We start from the raw sequence: 16,240 nt of genomic DNA, 5'->3' as shown, positions 1-16,240 counted from the left end.
GAAACAAAAACTTTCACACTAATATGTAATAAGTGCTTCTACTTTTTCACTGCAAAATGGAGGGTTTCATCAAAAGAGACAAACACTGCCATTCACATCAACTCTACAGACAGGTCAGTCAGAGTGCAAATCAATTATGCTGGTAGTGATAATTATGAATAAAGTTAATATCCTGAAATAAAAATGAGAAATATTTTACATAATAAATGAACAAATTAGGCATACATTCTTTAAAAATGGTAAACAATTGATTCAAATGTTTGACACATTCAAAACTAAAATACTCATTAAAGATTTAATTCTCAAATTCTTTTGCATGGTTATGAGTTCACACAAAAGCAGATAAGTATGTTACAAGTCAAAGATTAAGGGCGAATCAGTTATAAGGATTACATCATCATGAATGTGGTTGGTCAGACACGTGTACTAGTGATCCATAGAAATGGAAGTGAGTCACAGGGTGGGGGAGGGGGCGAAGGATCTGAGAGCGTTGAAAAATGTGTGGAAGGCGAGAACATTATCTCAGAAAGCAAAAATGGACCGTGGTGTTTCGATGTTTCTATGAAGACAGTGATTCCAAGAAGCAAATGATAGTTAGAAGAACCATGAAAGAAGGTATGAGTACTGAGCATGATCGAGTGATGACGGAATGGTTTTGACAGCGTTGGAATGATGGAGTGGACTTGTCAGGTAGCATGATAATGGACCAGGCTAAGTTGTTCCATAAAGAACTTGAATTACAAAATGAGCTTGACTATAGTGAAGGATGGCTTCAAAGATTCAAGAAGCGTTATGGAATTTCCATGAATAAAGTGTGTGGAAAGAAGTGGTCTTCATACCACAAAGGAGCTGCCTAGTAGTGAACGAATTTGCAAAACTCGTAGCAGATGAGCACCTCAGTTCTGAGCAGGTGTGTAATGCAGACGAATACTTTAGACACATGGGAGATGTACAATTAATGGGTTAGAGGTAAGCTGATGAGTTATTATTATGTGACTAAAGTTGGTCTGGCAAAATGGTTAATCCGACAAGGCTTTGGAACCAAGAGTACCGAAATATCAGTGGTGTACCTGTATAAAAGGTTCCCAATAAATTATCAATCTTTCATTAAGTAAGACTCCTATATATCATGATCAACAATGTCTGAAACAGACAACACCATGTATTATTTTGCTATCAAGGAAGAACCATCACATGACAGGGTCATTTTTTGGTTTTTTTGTTTTTATTTGCTTTGTCGCCGTCTCCCGCATTTGCGAGGTAGCGCAAGGAAACAGACAAAAGAAATGGCCCAACCCACCCCCATACACATGTATATACATATGTCCACACACGCAAATATACATACCTACACAGCTTTCCATGGTTTACCCCAGACGCTTCACATGCCTTGATTCAATCCACTGACAGCACGTCAACCCCGGTATACCACATCGATCCAATTCACTCTATTCCTTGCCCTCCTTTCACCCTCCTGCATGTTCAGGCCCCGATCACACAAAATCTTTTTCACTCCATCTTTCCACCTCCAATTTGGTCTCCCACTTCTCCTCGTTCCCTCCACCTCCGACACATATATCCTCTTGGTCAATCTTTCCTCACTCATTCTCTCCATGTGCCCAAACCATTTCAAAACACCCTCTTCTGCTCTCTCAACCACACTCTTTTTATTTCCACACATCTCTCTTACCCTTACGTTACTTACTCGATCAAACCACCTCACACCACACATTGTCCTCAAACATCTCATTTCCAGCACATCCATCCTCCTGCGCACAACTCTATCCATAGCCCACACCTTGCAACCATACAACATTGTTGGAACCACTATTCTTTCAAACATACCCATTTTTGCTTTCCGAGATAATGTTCTCGACTTCCACACATTCTTCAAGGCTCCCAGGATTTTCGCCCCCTCCCCTACCCTATGATCCACTTCCGCTTCCATGGTTCCATCCGCTGCCAGATCCACTCCCAGATATCTAAAACACTTTACTTCCTCAAGTTTTACTCCATTCAAACTTACCTCCCAATTGACTTGACCCTCAACCCTACTGTACCTAATAACCTTGCTCTTATTCACATTTACTCTTACGACAAGGTCGTATAAAAAGAAATATATACAAATACACATTTGGCACACAGCTCATTATCAGGTACTTTTAGATGGGTATTCTAAATTTACATACTGATATGGTAAATTCTGAAAGGGTATTTACCTTATATTTTCCATGACAGAAATATGCTCATCAGAAGTGCCTGGAGGTGTGTCAATGATCAAGTAGTCAACATCCCACAAAACACTTGTTAGTAACTGCTTAATCATGGCTGCAATATTGAATAAAATATCAGAATACAAAGATTATAATTCATGTATAAAAAGTATGTACTAATTCCTTAGAATAACTGGGATAGGTCAGTAGGTTTCACTATACTGACATTATCAACCTGAAATCATTAAGAAATGAACAAATAAACCTAATCCCTAAGCTAACTAAAATCTGAATCACAAGCCAGACCATGTAAAAACTATATTTTGTTTTAAACTGGAATTTTTTTTACAGCACACATTCAAATTAAATAAATGAAGACCCCAAGCTCTGAGAGCTTAGTTTCCCACATATCCAAAAGCTAAGATGTAACATGTGTCAAACTGTAAAAATGTAGTTCAATGAAAGAGGCATCATCTGGGTATACAAACAACCCAACAGTATAATGTGTTTTCTGGTTTGGTGATTTTAATTCTGTTATTTGTAAGTGACACTACTTCCTTTTTTCCTAATTTCCTACTATTCTTGTCTTTTCATTAAAATCTCAATGGGCACAAGGCAATTCACAAGAAAATGATCTACCAATTGTGTCACTTCCCAAAAACACCACAACCAACAATGGCTTTCCTTTGCAAAACCCCTTATTAATCTACATCACCCAATGAAAATCCTCGTTAGACACATATTCCTCAGGTAATGGGGTGAAGAACAAACATAAGGGACCCAGGCATGTTTTAGGAGTAAAGAGTAAATATCCATGGAGGCAGAGGTAAAATGGCTCATAACTTACAGTAACTGATAGGAGAGGCATTGACCAATGCACTTATGAAAGAAGGCGTAAAACTGGAATGGAAGCAAATAATCATGGAGCACAGAGACCCAGTAAGGAAAAACAATATTAAAAAGAGACTAGAAATGTTTATCTCAAACTGGCAACTGCAATGAGTCAGCTTTCATCTCAAGGTTTGAGGATTTTTCTTTCAAAATTTTCAGTCAAAAAATGGCATCTGAACTCTTCTTCCTAGCCATTTATGAGTGCTATAAAAGGCTGCTGGCTCTATTTACACCAAGTGAGGAGGGTATAGGAAACCAGAGTAGGAGAACAGATTTGTCAAATATATCAAGATAGGCTACACATTTTAGTCTAACCTCCAGAGAGTCTTTCTCTACATCTTGGAAGAAGAGAGAAAATTAAGGGATATTTCCAAGATATGCAGAGAAGAAATCAAACTTACATACTGTGGGACTCTGATTAAGGTAACTGACACAATCAGGATGATTAGTTAGGATCTGAAAGTTAGGAATGAGGATGCCAGTGGGAAGGAAAGCATGACAGTTGGAAGCACCTCAGTTATGACTACAGTGAGATTGTTTGTACTTAGAATATACCAACTTAAAGATATGGTATCCTGAAAAGTACTAGAATAGAGTAGGAAAATTCTGCGACTGAAAAACTCTATGGTAGAGCATGGTTACAAAATAATGAAATTCGATTATCCTTTTAATATGGTTATCCAAAATCATACAGTCTCCTAAGGAATACAAATGATAGATCAGGAAAGGTGTTTTCCCAGTATTAAATGAAGAATGAAGGAAATGTTTCTAAAGCTGAGAAGTAAAGACCCTTCTTGCCCTCAGTGCAACTGCCACAACTATGACAATGAAAACTTATTTCTTCATGGCCCTCCACTCTCTGCACACAGATGCACACATATCATGCACTTTACAATCTATGGTCCAACCCAGTGGACATGGCCAATTTCTCGGGTACTAAGGGAGCTTCATATGACTGCATAACATCATTAAGTTAGAAGGGACTCCTTGGGCAGGACATATATAGTATAAAGTGATTTTTCTTTTTCATTCATATTTATTCACCAATTCTGTATTAGTGAGGCAGTGCCAGAAACAAAGAAAAGGCCTCATTTGCTTGCATCCATTCTCTCACTGTTGTGTGTAATGCACCAAAACAGCAGCCCCGGTCCACAACCAGGCCCATGGACCTTTCTGTGTTTTCATCTGGCTGCTTCATATGTCCTGGTTCAGTCCTGGCATATAATAGGGTTGATAGAGAGGCTTTGTGGAAGGTCTTCAGGAATATATGGTGTGGGAGGTAAGCTGCTAGATGCAGTGAGAAGTTTTTATTAAAGGTGTAAGACATGTGTATGGGTAAGAAAAGAGGAGAGTGATTGGTTCCCAGTGAAGGTCGGTCTGCGGCAAGGGGTGTGTGATGTCTCCATGGTTGTTTAATTTGTTTATGGATGGGGTGGTTAGAAAGGTAAATGCAAGAGTTTTGGAGAGAGGGGTGAGTATGCAGTCTGTTGGGGATGAAAGGGCTTGGGAAGGGAGTCAATTGTTGTTCACCAATGATAAAGCATTGGTGGCTGATTCAGGTGAGAAACTGAAGAAGTTGGTGACTGAGTTTGGAAAAGTGTGTGAAAGGAGAAAGTCGAGAGTAAATGTCATAAGAGCAACATTATTAGGTTTAACAGGGTTGATGGACAAGTCAGTTGGGATGTAAGTTTGAATGGAGAAAAATTGGAGAAAGTGAAGTATTTTGGATATCTGGGAGTGGACTTGACAGCAAATGGGACCATGGAAGAAGTGATTCATAGGGTGTGGGGGGAGCAAAGGTTCTGGGAGCAATGAAGAATGTATGGAAAGAAAGATTGTTATCTTGGAAAGCAAAAATGGGTATGTTTGAGGGAAAAGTAGTTCCAACAATATCATAAGGTTGCAAGGAACAAGCTATAGATGGGGTTGTGCATAGGAGGGTGGATGTAGTGGAAATGAAATGTTTGAGGACAATATGTGCTGTGAGGTAGTTTGATCGAGTAAGTAGTGACAGGGTAAGAGAGAGGTGTGTTAATAAAAGAGTCTGGATGAGAGAGCAGAAAAGGGTGTGTTGAAATGGTTTGGACATATATAGAGAATGAGTGAGGAAAGGCTGACAAAGAGGATATATGTGTCAGAAGTGGAGGGAACAAGGAGAAGCAGGAGACCAAATTGGAGGTGGAAAGATGGAGTGAAAAAGATTTTGAGCAATTGAGGCCTGAACATGCAGTAGGGTGAGAGGTGTGCACAGAACAGAGTGAACTGGAACGATGTGGTATACTGGGGTCGACATGCTGTCAATGGACTGCACCAGGGCATATGAAATGTCTAGGGTAAACCATAGAAAGGTCTGTGGGGCCTGGATGCGAATAAGAAGCTGTGGCTTCGATACATTACATATGACACACACACACTCCTAAATATATAAAGAGTGAATTGAAATGATGTGGTATACCAGGGTCAATAAGCTGTCAAAGAACCGAATGAACCAGGGGATGCGAAGCGTCTGGGGAAAACCATGGAAAGGTCCATGGGGCCTGGATTTGGATAGGAAAGCTTTAGTTTCGGTGCATTACACATGACTGCTAGAGACTGAGTGTGAATGAATGTGGCCTTTTTTGTCTGTTTTCCTGGTGCTTCTTTGCTGATGCATGGGTTGGCAATGCTGTTTCCTGTGGGGCAGGGTGTCACCAGGAATGGATGAAGGCACGGAAGTATAAATAAGTATATGTGTACATGCTGACATGTATATTATGTACATGTAAGTGTATGGATGTGTATGTATATATGAGTGTTTATAAGTAGATGGGTCTTTCTTTGTCTGTTTCTTGGTGCTACTTCACTGACATGGGAAACAGCGAACAAGTATTATAATAAAATACAATAAATGTAAATATTCTTATGCATTGAAAAAATAAGAAATTTGCTTTATTATCTTACCATTTTTCTTTGGACCCCTCCAGATGACTGCATCATTCTTAGAATCCAAGAAAAATGCAATAGATATAACACTTAATCTTTTTTCTTCATCAACATAAACTGGAATCCACTTCCTGCAAAAATTAAGAGAGGGATGTCATACATTCTTTGAAAACTATGATGAAATTGTGTCATTCAAATTACCTACAGAAAGTAAAATAAAGCTTTGTAAAGAGAAACTTTTCCAAGCCACAATGAAGTGAGATGAAGGTACATTGTATTACAACTCTCATGTTTGTCCAAGTATGTCTCTGAACATTAATAATTCAACAAGCCCCTAAAAAATCATTGTGCAGTGGCTCTAAACCACCACAGATGACCACTTACAAATATCGAGCTCTTCTAAAACTATACAAAAATCAATCTTACCTCCAAGATGACCACTTACAAATATCGAGCTCTTCCAAAACTATACAAAAATCAATCTTACCTGTTAGGTAAACCTACAATACTTTAGACATTCTGCTTATTACAAACAATATCATGTGTTCACCAATAAACAAATGGGGTGAATAAGGAAATGATGATGCACATCTTCAGACCACTATGTTTAGGCCTATTAGGCAGACCAAAGATGGAACAGCTTAATCAAATGGTAAATCATTCTAAATATTAGACAATGGGCATTCACTTTACCTCTGCTTCAGTATATGATTCCCTCTTTCCTCAGGTCAATTAAGATAATATCATACTAGCAAAAAAAAGATTCTTTACTTTTTTAAATTCTCATGAGACTTTTCTGTGCTTTCCTTGTAAGCTATGGAAACAAGTTCTCAAAGGTTCTTTTATAATTCAGTTCAGCAAAACTTTTTAAGAAAACCATTTCCCACTCATATCTAGCAGTTCCATACTGCTAATGACACCCACCAACAGTCAGCAGACCATAAACACTGTAAACTATGTCACATCCAGCTAAGAGACATCATATAGCCACCCTGAGCTCTCTTTTTATCACCATATCAATACTGCAATTGTCCAGGCAGGATGAATCAACTGGAATGGTTAGCATCTCTAGATGTCATCTCTAAACTCAGAGGAGTCTCTCAGATACTAAAACAGATTTTCTGAGCCTGACAATGAGCTCTCCATAATATGGTGACTGATGGTGTAAAACTAATGAGTAAACAGTTATTCAACCTACTGCTATGCAAGTCTCTCTCAGATACTTGAAGGCACTGATCAAATCCATTACATACCGTAGCTGTAACCTAACAATGGATAAAATGGTCTTCCTGGAAATTTACAAAAAACTCTCAAGTCTGGGACAGTAAAAACGATCCTCTGGGAAATGAAGTCTTAAATCCTCTATTCTACATTAAGGCTAAACACTGTCCCAAACTGACATCAAAAGATATTCACAAAACTGGTGTACTGAAATTGTATGACTGATAAACTACTGAATTTCATTTAGATATAAAGTTATATATATAATTCCTGTAAGGGGTCATAAGGTCATAGAATCACATAATTTATGTCCAAGATCCTAAATGAAGGCACCTAGTCTAGTTTCTAAACTGCAAGCGAGCAATAACTGACCAGGTTTACTTTTGGAGTTGGAAAGCAAAAACTTGGAGATTATGGAGGGGCAAAACCAAGATCCTTCCTTTCAAGTATATGAACCCTTTTATGAGACATGTACATGCAGTGATTTGTTTGACAAATTTCTTTTGAAAAGGAAGACATTACTGATGAACCTGCTTATGAAAAGTAGTAATAAAACATGACTCTGAAGGTCTATGCTGTCTCACTAACCCATTCTCCGCTATATATTGTTAATCAAAACTTTTCCAAAAACTATTCAGAAAATACCATGACTCACCTCAATTAACCCTTAAACAGTGGTACTGCCTCCAAGATTCATCCCCATAAGCACAAAACATAAATAATGTAAAAATTCCTTTTCATTAAAGAGTATATCAATATCATAATTCATCAAAAAAATAGTTCATTCCACTGTGTTGATGTTGGAGGATGCTGAAGGGATGGACAGGATTTATGCTGGCAGTATGGATGCTCCTTATCTATGAGCAGATCACCACATATTAATGGTTTTATCTGTGATTGCATTCTAATCTTATCACATTACATGGTATATGATTTTTTTCAAGGCAAGATTTCACATTACACAAGTATTTTATAAGCATTTTACATACCTTTCACAAACTTACATAATTTTTACAAATATGCCATTGAATGTTTACATGTTATTTACAAAGAAAGAACTTTAATTACATGAACTTTGTGAGAGGACGACCACCTGTGAAATGGGGAAACAGAGTGGAACAGCATTGGAAGAAAAGAAATGGGGAAAGAATGCATGGAATTGTGTACACAAAGGAGGAATGTAAGGGTGCCCAAGATTTTTATAAGTCCCATACTGTATGAAGTACAGCATACATGCAACTGCCAGAGGCATCCCATACTGTATACAGCACATTGGTAGTCAATGGTTTAAAGATGGAAAGGCTTGTTTACATAGGAAGTCACCTTGTTAGTCTTGCCATGTCACTGCACTGAGCTGTAAAATGAACTTACCCAAAAGGTGCTTTAATCAACAAAGACACACCATACCTAGGTTCAGACTGCTGAAATAATTTTCAAAGCCCAAAACAACTCCCCTTGGAAGACAAAGAGAACTCATCCAAGTGCATTAACTATGCCTGGGCCAAGTAAATATCTGAATGGGAATCAACTGAGACTTTTCAGACTGATGGTACAAAAACATCATTCTGGAATTGTAATCCTTGCCTGGCACATCATTTTACTGAATCAGTAACTTATGGTAGTATGATCAGGAAGACAAATACAGAGGCCTACTGGGAGGCCATCAGAGGGGCATCACTTAAACTGCCACATTGGTTCCCAAACTTGAAAGCCAAACTCTCTCATTTTGTGTTGATTGGGGATGTGCCAAGAAGAGTTCTCTAATTCCCTAAGTGACTGTCCAATTGTTAGCCATAAGGTTAAAAATTTTCTCAAGTATGCTACACAATTAGCACACAGGAACCATGTAGGACATTTTTAATGCTAAAACCATTTTATGAATTACTATGAAATAAGATTCTACATATTCAGCAAAACACTCTACCCTTTTACAGGACTCAGTTAATCAGGGAAAAACAACTTGACCTGATGGCTGGAACTTCAATAATAGGTAAGCACAGGTCACTGTGGTAAATATACTAACATTACTTTCGGCATTTTCATAAACAACAATACCATTTTTACACAATGTTCCTCTGATAAAGATACCTGAGTTAAAAATTTAATGAGTTAAGTATGACTTGCAAAGTGATAAACCATCCAACATGTGTCCTAGGATCTTAAAAGTGTTTCTTAGTCTAGCAAGTTTATAATATAAACCCTGAGACTTTTCATGTGGAAGTGGCTGCCAATGAAACTCAGCTTAAGCCCTGCTGGATATCTACTTTGGGCAGACTAGTAAATATGTTTACAGAGTATAAAACTGGTGGATAATGAATGTGCTTTATGCTATTTTCACATACAGTAAACAATCCAAATGAAATTAAATTTTTTCTCTTTTTTGGAATATATATATATATATATATATATATATATATATATATGATGATACAGCGCTGGTGGCTGATTCATGTGAGAAACTGCAGAAGCTGGTGACTGAGTTTGGTAAAGTGTGTGGAAGAAGAAAGTTAAGAGTAAATGTGAATAAGAGCAAGGTTATTAGGTACAGTAGGGGTGAGGGTCAAGTCAATTGGGAGGTGAGTTTGAATGGAGAAAAACTGGAGGAAGTGAAGTGTTTTAGATATCTGGGAGTGGATCTGTCAGCGGATGGAACCATGGAAGCGGAAGTGGATCATAGGGTGGGGGAGGGGGCGAAAATTTTGGGAGCCTTGAAAAATGTGTGGAAGTCGAGAACATTATCTCGGAAAGCAAAAATGGGTATGTTTGAAGGAATAGTGGTTCCAACAATGTTGTATGGTTGCGAGGCGTGGGCTATGGATAGAGATGTGCGCAGGAGGATGGATGTGCTGGAAATGAGATGTTTGAGGAAAATGTGTGGTGTGAGGTGGTTTGATCGAGTAAGTAACGTAAGGGTAAGAGAGATGTGTGGAAATAAAAAGAGCGTGGTTGAGAGAGCAGAAGAGGGTGTTTTGAAATGGTTTGGGCACATGGAGAGAATGAGTGAGGAAAGATTGACCAAGAGGATATATGTGTCGGAGGTGGAGGGAACGAGTAGAAGAGGGAGACCAAATTGGAGGTGGAAAGATGGAGTGAAAAAGATTTTGTGTGATCGGGGCCTGAACATGCAGGAGGGTGAAAGGAGGGCAAGGAATAGAGTGAATTGGAGCGATGTGGTATACAGGGGTTGACGTGCTGTCAGTGGATTGAATCAAGGCATGTGAAGCGTCTGGGGTAAACCATGGAAAGCTGTGTAGGTATGTATATTTGCGTGTGTGGACGTGTGTATGTACATGTGTATGGGGGGGGGGGTTGGGCCATTTCTTTCGTCTGTTTCCTTGTGCTACCTCGCAAACGCGGGAGACAGCGACAAAGTATAAAAAAAAAAAAAAAAAAAAAAAAAAAATAATAAATAACTTTTATAATCAAATTTACTAACTAAAATTGCATAAAAATGTTGCAACACTATTACTTACCCATCAGGAGTAGTGAGAACATCCCTGTCTTCAACACCCATCATGCGAGGTATGGAGGGACCACAGAGGTCAATATCTAATATACCAACCCGATGACCAGCTGATTTAAGTGTGGCTGCAAGTTGAACTGCTGCAGTGCTCTTGCCTACACCACCCTTCCCTGAAAGCACTAACATGGTGTGGCCCACTCCTTGCAGAACTGGTTCTGTTAAAAGGAGTATAGGTTAAAAATCATAATATACACAAGAATTTGGGGTACTTATATGGTATAATATCTTTTGAAGAAGCTAAAAGCCACAAAGTAGCAGGTGCATAGTGAGTGGGGTGCAGGGAATGGCACTCCCCTGCATACCAGGTTCTGGGTGCGAAATTAACAACCATAAAACCAATTACTTATGAACATTTACCCTTTATCGTGTTACACAAGACAGTACAGCCAACTGAAGCAATAATCAAAGCCCTCTCATTAATGCTATATTTATCTATCTATCTATTTATTTATCATACTTATTAGCTGTCTCCCATGTTAGCAAGGTAGCGCAAGGAAACAGACTAAAGAATGGCCCAACCCACCCACATACACATGCATATAGATAAATGCACACACGCTCATATACATACCTATGCATTTCAATGTATACATGCATATATATATAGGGGATAGGGGAGAAAGAATACTTCCCACGTATTCCCTGCATGTTGTAGAAGGCGACTAAAAGGGAAGGGAGCGGGGGGCTGGAAATCCTCCCCTCTCGTTTTTTTTTAATTTTCCAAAAGAAGGGACAGAGAAGGGGGCCAGGTGAGGATATATATACATATACAGACATATACATATATGTACATGTATATATTCATACTTGCTGCCTTCATCCATTCGCCACATATGAAATAGCACCCTACTCCCCCAGCATGCGCATCAAGGTAGCGCTAGGAAAAGACAACAAAAGGCCACATTTGTTCACACTTAGTCTCTAGCTGTCATGTGTAATGCACAGAAACCACAGCTACCTTTCCACATCCAGGCCCCACAAAACTTTCCATGGTTTACCCAGCAGAAGAGGGTATATTGAAATGGTTTGGTCACATGGAGAGAATGAGTGAGGAAAGACTGACAAAGAGGATATATGTGTCAGAGGCGGAGGGAACGAGGAGAAGTGGGAGACCAAATTGGAGGTGGAAGGATACAATGAAAAAGATTTTGAGTGATCGGGGCCTGAACATACAGGAGGGTGAAAGGCGTGTAAGAAACAGAGTGAACTGGAAAGATGTGGTGTGCCGGGGTCGATGTGCTGTCAATGGATTAAACCAGGGCATGTGAAACGTCTGGGGTAAAATATGGAAAGTTTTGTGGGGCCTGGATGTGGAAAGGGGGCTGCAGTTTCGGTGCATTACACATGACAGCTAAAGACTGAGAGTGAACGAAATGAATGTGGCCTTTGTTGTCTTTTTCTAGCGCTACCTCGCATGCACGAGGGGGGAGGGGGGTGCCAAATCATGTGTGGCGGGGTGGGGACGGGAAGAGATGAAGGAAGCAAGTATGAATAATGTACATGCACATATATGTCTGTGTATGTAAGTATATGTATACACTGAAATGTATAGGTATGTATATGTGCTTGTGTGGGCATATATGTGTGTACATGTGTATGTGGATGGGTTGGGCCATTCTTTCATCTGTTTCCTTGCACTATCTTGCTAACATGGGAAACAGTGGTGTAATGCACCGAAACCACAGCTCCCTTTCCACATACAGGCCCCACGGACCTTTCCAATGGTTTACCCTAGATGCTTCACATGCCCTGGTTCAATCCATTGACAGCACGTCGACCCCATCATACCATATCATTCCAATTCTCTCTATTCCTTGCACGCCTTTCACCCTCCTGTATGTTCAGGCCCCAATCACTCAAAATCTTTTTCACTCCATCCTTCCTCCAATTTGGTCTCCCGCTTCTTCTTCCCTCCACCTCTGACACATATATCCTCTTTGTCAATCTTTCCTCACTCGTTCTCTCCATGTGACAAAACCATTTCAACACACCCTCTTCTGCTCTCTCAACCACACTCTTTTGAATATCGCACATCTCTCTTACCTTTTCATTACTTACTCGATCAAACCACCTCACATCACATATAGTCCTCAAACATTTCATTTCAAACACATCCACCCTCCTCCACACAACCCCATCTACAGCCCATGCCTTGCAACCATATAACATTGTTGGAACCACTATTCCTTCAAACATATCCATTATACTCTCCGAGATAATGTTCTCGCCTTTCACATATTCTTCAACATTCCCAGAACCTTCGCCCCCTTCCCCACCCTGTGACACCTCTGCTTCCATCTGCTGCCAATCCACTCCCAGATACCTAAAACAATTCACTTCCTCCAGTTCTTCTCCATTCAAACATACCTCCCAAATAACTTGTCCCTCAACCCTACTGAACCTAAAAACCTTGCTCTTATTCACATTTACTCTCAACTTTCTCCCTTCACACACTTTACCAAACTCAGACACCAACTTGTGCAGTTTCCCACCCAAATCAGCCACCAGCGCTATATCATCAGCAAACAACAACTAACTCGCTTCCCAAGCCCTCTCATCCACAGCAGACTGCATACTTGCCCCTCTCTGCAAAACTCTTGCTTTCACCTCCCTAACCATCCCATCCATAAACAAATTAAACAACTATGAATGGAGACAAACTGTAGGAAGTGAAGTGTTTTAGATAACTGGAAGTGGACTTAGCAGCAAATGGAACCATGGAAGCTGAAGTGAGTCACAGGGTAGGGTAGGGGGAAAAGGTTCTAGGAGCAATGAAGAATGTGTGGAAGGAGAGAAAATTATCTCAGAGCAAAAATCGGTGTGTACGAAGGAACAGTAGTTCCAACAATGCTATATGGTTGCAAGGCATGGGGTATAGAGAGGCTTGTATGGAAGAGGGTGAATGTGTTAGAAATGAAATGTTTGAGGACATGTATGAGGTGTCAGGTGGTTTGATCCAGTAAGCAACGAAAGGGTAAAAGAGATATGCGGAAATAAAAAGAGTGTGGTTGAGAGAACAGAAGAGGGTGTCTTGAAATGGTTTAGATTTATGGAGAGAATGAGTGAAGAAAGATTGACAAAGAGGATATATATGTGTCAGGTGTGGAGGAAACAAGAAGTGGGAGACCAAACTGGAGGTGGAAGGATGGAGTGAAAAAGATTTTGAACAATTGGGGCCTGAACATACAGGAGGGTAAGAGGTATGCAAGGAATAGAGTAAACTGCAATGATGTTGTATACCAGGGTCAACGTGCTGTCAATATACTGAACCAGGGCATGCGAAACATCTGGGGTAAACCATGGAAAGGTCTGTGGGGTCTGGATGTGGATAGGAAGCTGTGGTTTTGATGCATTACACATAAGAGCTAGAGACTGAGTGTGAACGAATGTGGTCTATTTTGTCTGATTTCCTGGCGTTACATCACCAAAGCTATGGGTAGCGATGCTGTTTCCTGTGGGGTGGGGTGGTGCTAGGAATGGAATGAAGGCAAGCAAGTTCCCATGATTATACCTCCTTTATGCCTTGTCTCATCTCTGCTCTTTTAATTTCCTTATTTTGAAACTTAAGCACTGCATAATTTTTTCAATTGGTTAACATATACAGTATAGTATGGTAATCTTCATATCCATGCTTATCTGTGAGAAGATTAGATGTAGTACTGATGTCAGATTCCCTTATTCTAGCCTATTGACTGACGTGGTAGCAAACAAAATTTTCCTGTATATACTCTAAAAGCTTGTTTCTAAGGCTCCCTGTCACCCTGAGAATCCACATTCCCTAAGTCAGTCACTTTATAATTGAAATCCCCCATTATCAGTACATTACCATCTCTGAGAAATGCCCATCTCAGATTGATATACATCAAAAATCTCTATTATTTAGGTGTAAGAACACATTTCAATTAAGGCCGCACCAAGGCTGGGTTAGGTTAGGTTTACTTTAGCTATGTTATTAAATGCTATGTCATAAATTATCCATATCTTAATCTAAAAGTCCTTCATCTTCAAAGCCCTGTCCACTTTGTTAACCCTAATATTGTGATAATTTGAGCAGTAATACACAAATTTCCATAGTCGAAACCAACTGTACCTACTCAAAGTAGTCCACTGATATGTTTCAACCAAATGCAAGTTACTTCTGTGGTGCACTTAAACAGGATCTTTTCATACCAATAGGTATATGCAACCACAAAGCGACAGCTCACCCTTAACCTAACTTAAAACCAACACTAAAATAATACCTAAACCAAATGAGTACATTAAATCCTAACCTTGAATAGTTGAATGTTATTTGAAGCTTTACTTTTCTTTCCTAATATAAACAATGATAGCGGGGAGGGCAAACATTTCTACACAACAAAACCTGTAAAAACCTCTCCAAACTGAATTTCCCCTATATATATATATATATATATATATATATATATATATATATATATATATATATATATACTTAAACCACATGCATTATATGTGGTAAAGGGAAGATGATGGCAATGGATATGGAATATTTCGAAGTGAAGTTTCCATAGGTTCTCTTGATGATTACAAGTGTTTCTCTGTCTTATATTCCACCTGATCATAGCTCGTACATCATTTTTCAAAAGGAAACAAATGCTTCAGATCATGCTCTCCAGGCTGAAATCAACTGGGTCAATCCATGCGAATTATACCCAAACTCGTAAATCATGTCTCTGGTGCCCCTAAACTACCGTTTACTCTTGTGTGGCGGCTCCCCTAATTGCGCTGGTAGCATTCTGGCCCCTTATCATAACTTGTAACATATTTTACTTTGTAAAAATGTCATGACAACTTCAACTAATGGTCGGTTTTGTTTGTGTCTTGTTCACATGCACAATCGTGACCAACAACTACTACATTATCTTCCCTAAGACCAGGGTCAACCATATGATACAACCACCACAACCATGCTCTACCCTGACTAGTATTATCTAACAACCTGTTTTCCAAAAAAAATTATTATTATGGTGCGCAACAAGTGTATCCCTAACAATGAGATACTGAATTAGTTAAAAGTATGAGGCTTACCTATACTCGATGTCATTATGGTCAGTTTCCCTTGAAGTTCTTCGTTAATCTCACTATCTTCACCCCAGAAAAGATGACCAAGGCAAGGCAGTAACTACACTACGATATTAAGGACGCAATGGCCTTATCACACATGAAGTAACACTACATTATCCTTCTGCCCTCCCCAGATAAGCCAGCACTAACGTCGTCGTGGACGTGGTCCCGGTAGAGGATAAATAGTCGGTAAAATAACGATTGGTCGTTTAGTAACGAGGAAGCAGCTGTACTCGTTACATACGGTAATATTTTTATGTAACAAGTAGTGTCATTTACGACACAGTCTTGACAGTAATGAATATTTTGCAACCGAAATAGTGTCAGTTTCAACACAGTCTTGACCTTAAGACAGTAATTAATATTTTGCAAAAAAAAAAAAAAA

The 16,240-nt window shown here is 39.3% G+C and overlaps 1 protein-coding gene across 1 annotated transcript in view; it reads right to left on the bottom strand.

Annotated features, from left to right (window-relative positions):
• The window catches only part of Nubp2 (NUBP iron-sulfur cluster assembly factor 2), a 22,526-nt gene extending 6,286 nt beyond the window's left edge, over nucleotides 1-16,240 (bottom strand). Inside the window, exons 1-4 of the mRNA XM_071673935.1 lie at nucleotides 15,820-16,240; nucleotides 10,721-10,925; nucleotides 6,045-6,157; nucleotides 2,220-2,328 (exon numbers count right to left, since the gene is read on the bottom strand). Coding sequence (XP_071530036.1) covers nucleotides 2,220-2,328; nucleotides 6,045-6,157; nucleotides 10,721-10,925; nucleotides 15,820-15,835 — 443 coding nt within the window. The 5' untranslated portion in view covers nucleotides 15,836-16,240. The remainder of the gene's footprint in view (nucleotides 1-2,219; nucleotides 2,329-6,044; nucleotides 6,158-10,720; nucleotides 10,926-15,819) is intronic.

This window comes from Panulirus ornatus, chromosome 19, assembly GCF_036320965.1.
Source record: "Panulirus ornatus isolate Po-2019 chromosome 19, ASM3632096v1, whole genome shotgun sequence".
NCBI classification, from domain to species: Eukaryota; Metazoa; Arthropoda; class Malacostraca; order Decapoda; family Palinuridae; genus Panulirus; species Panulirus ornatus.
This window is presented reverse-complemented; position numbering and strand designations above follow the sequence as displayed.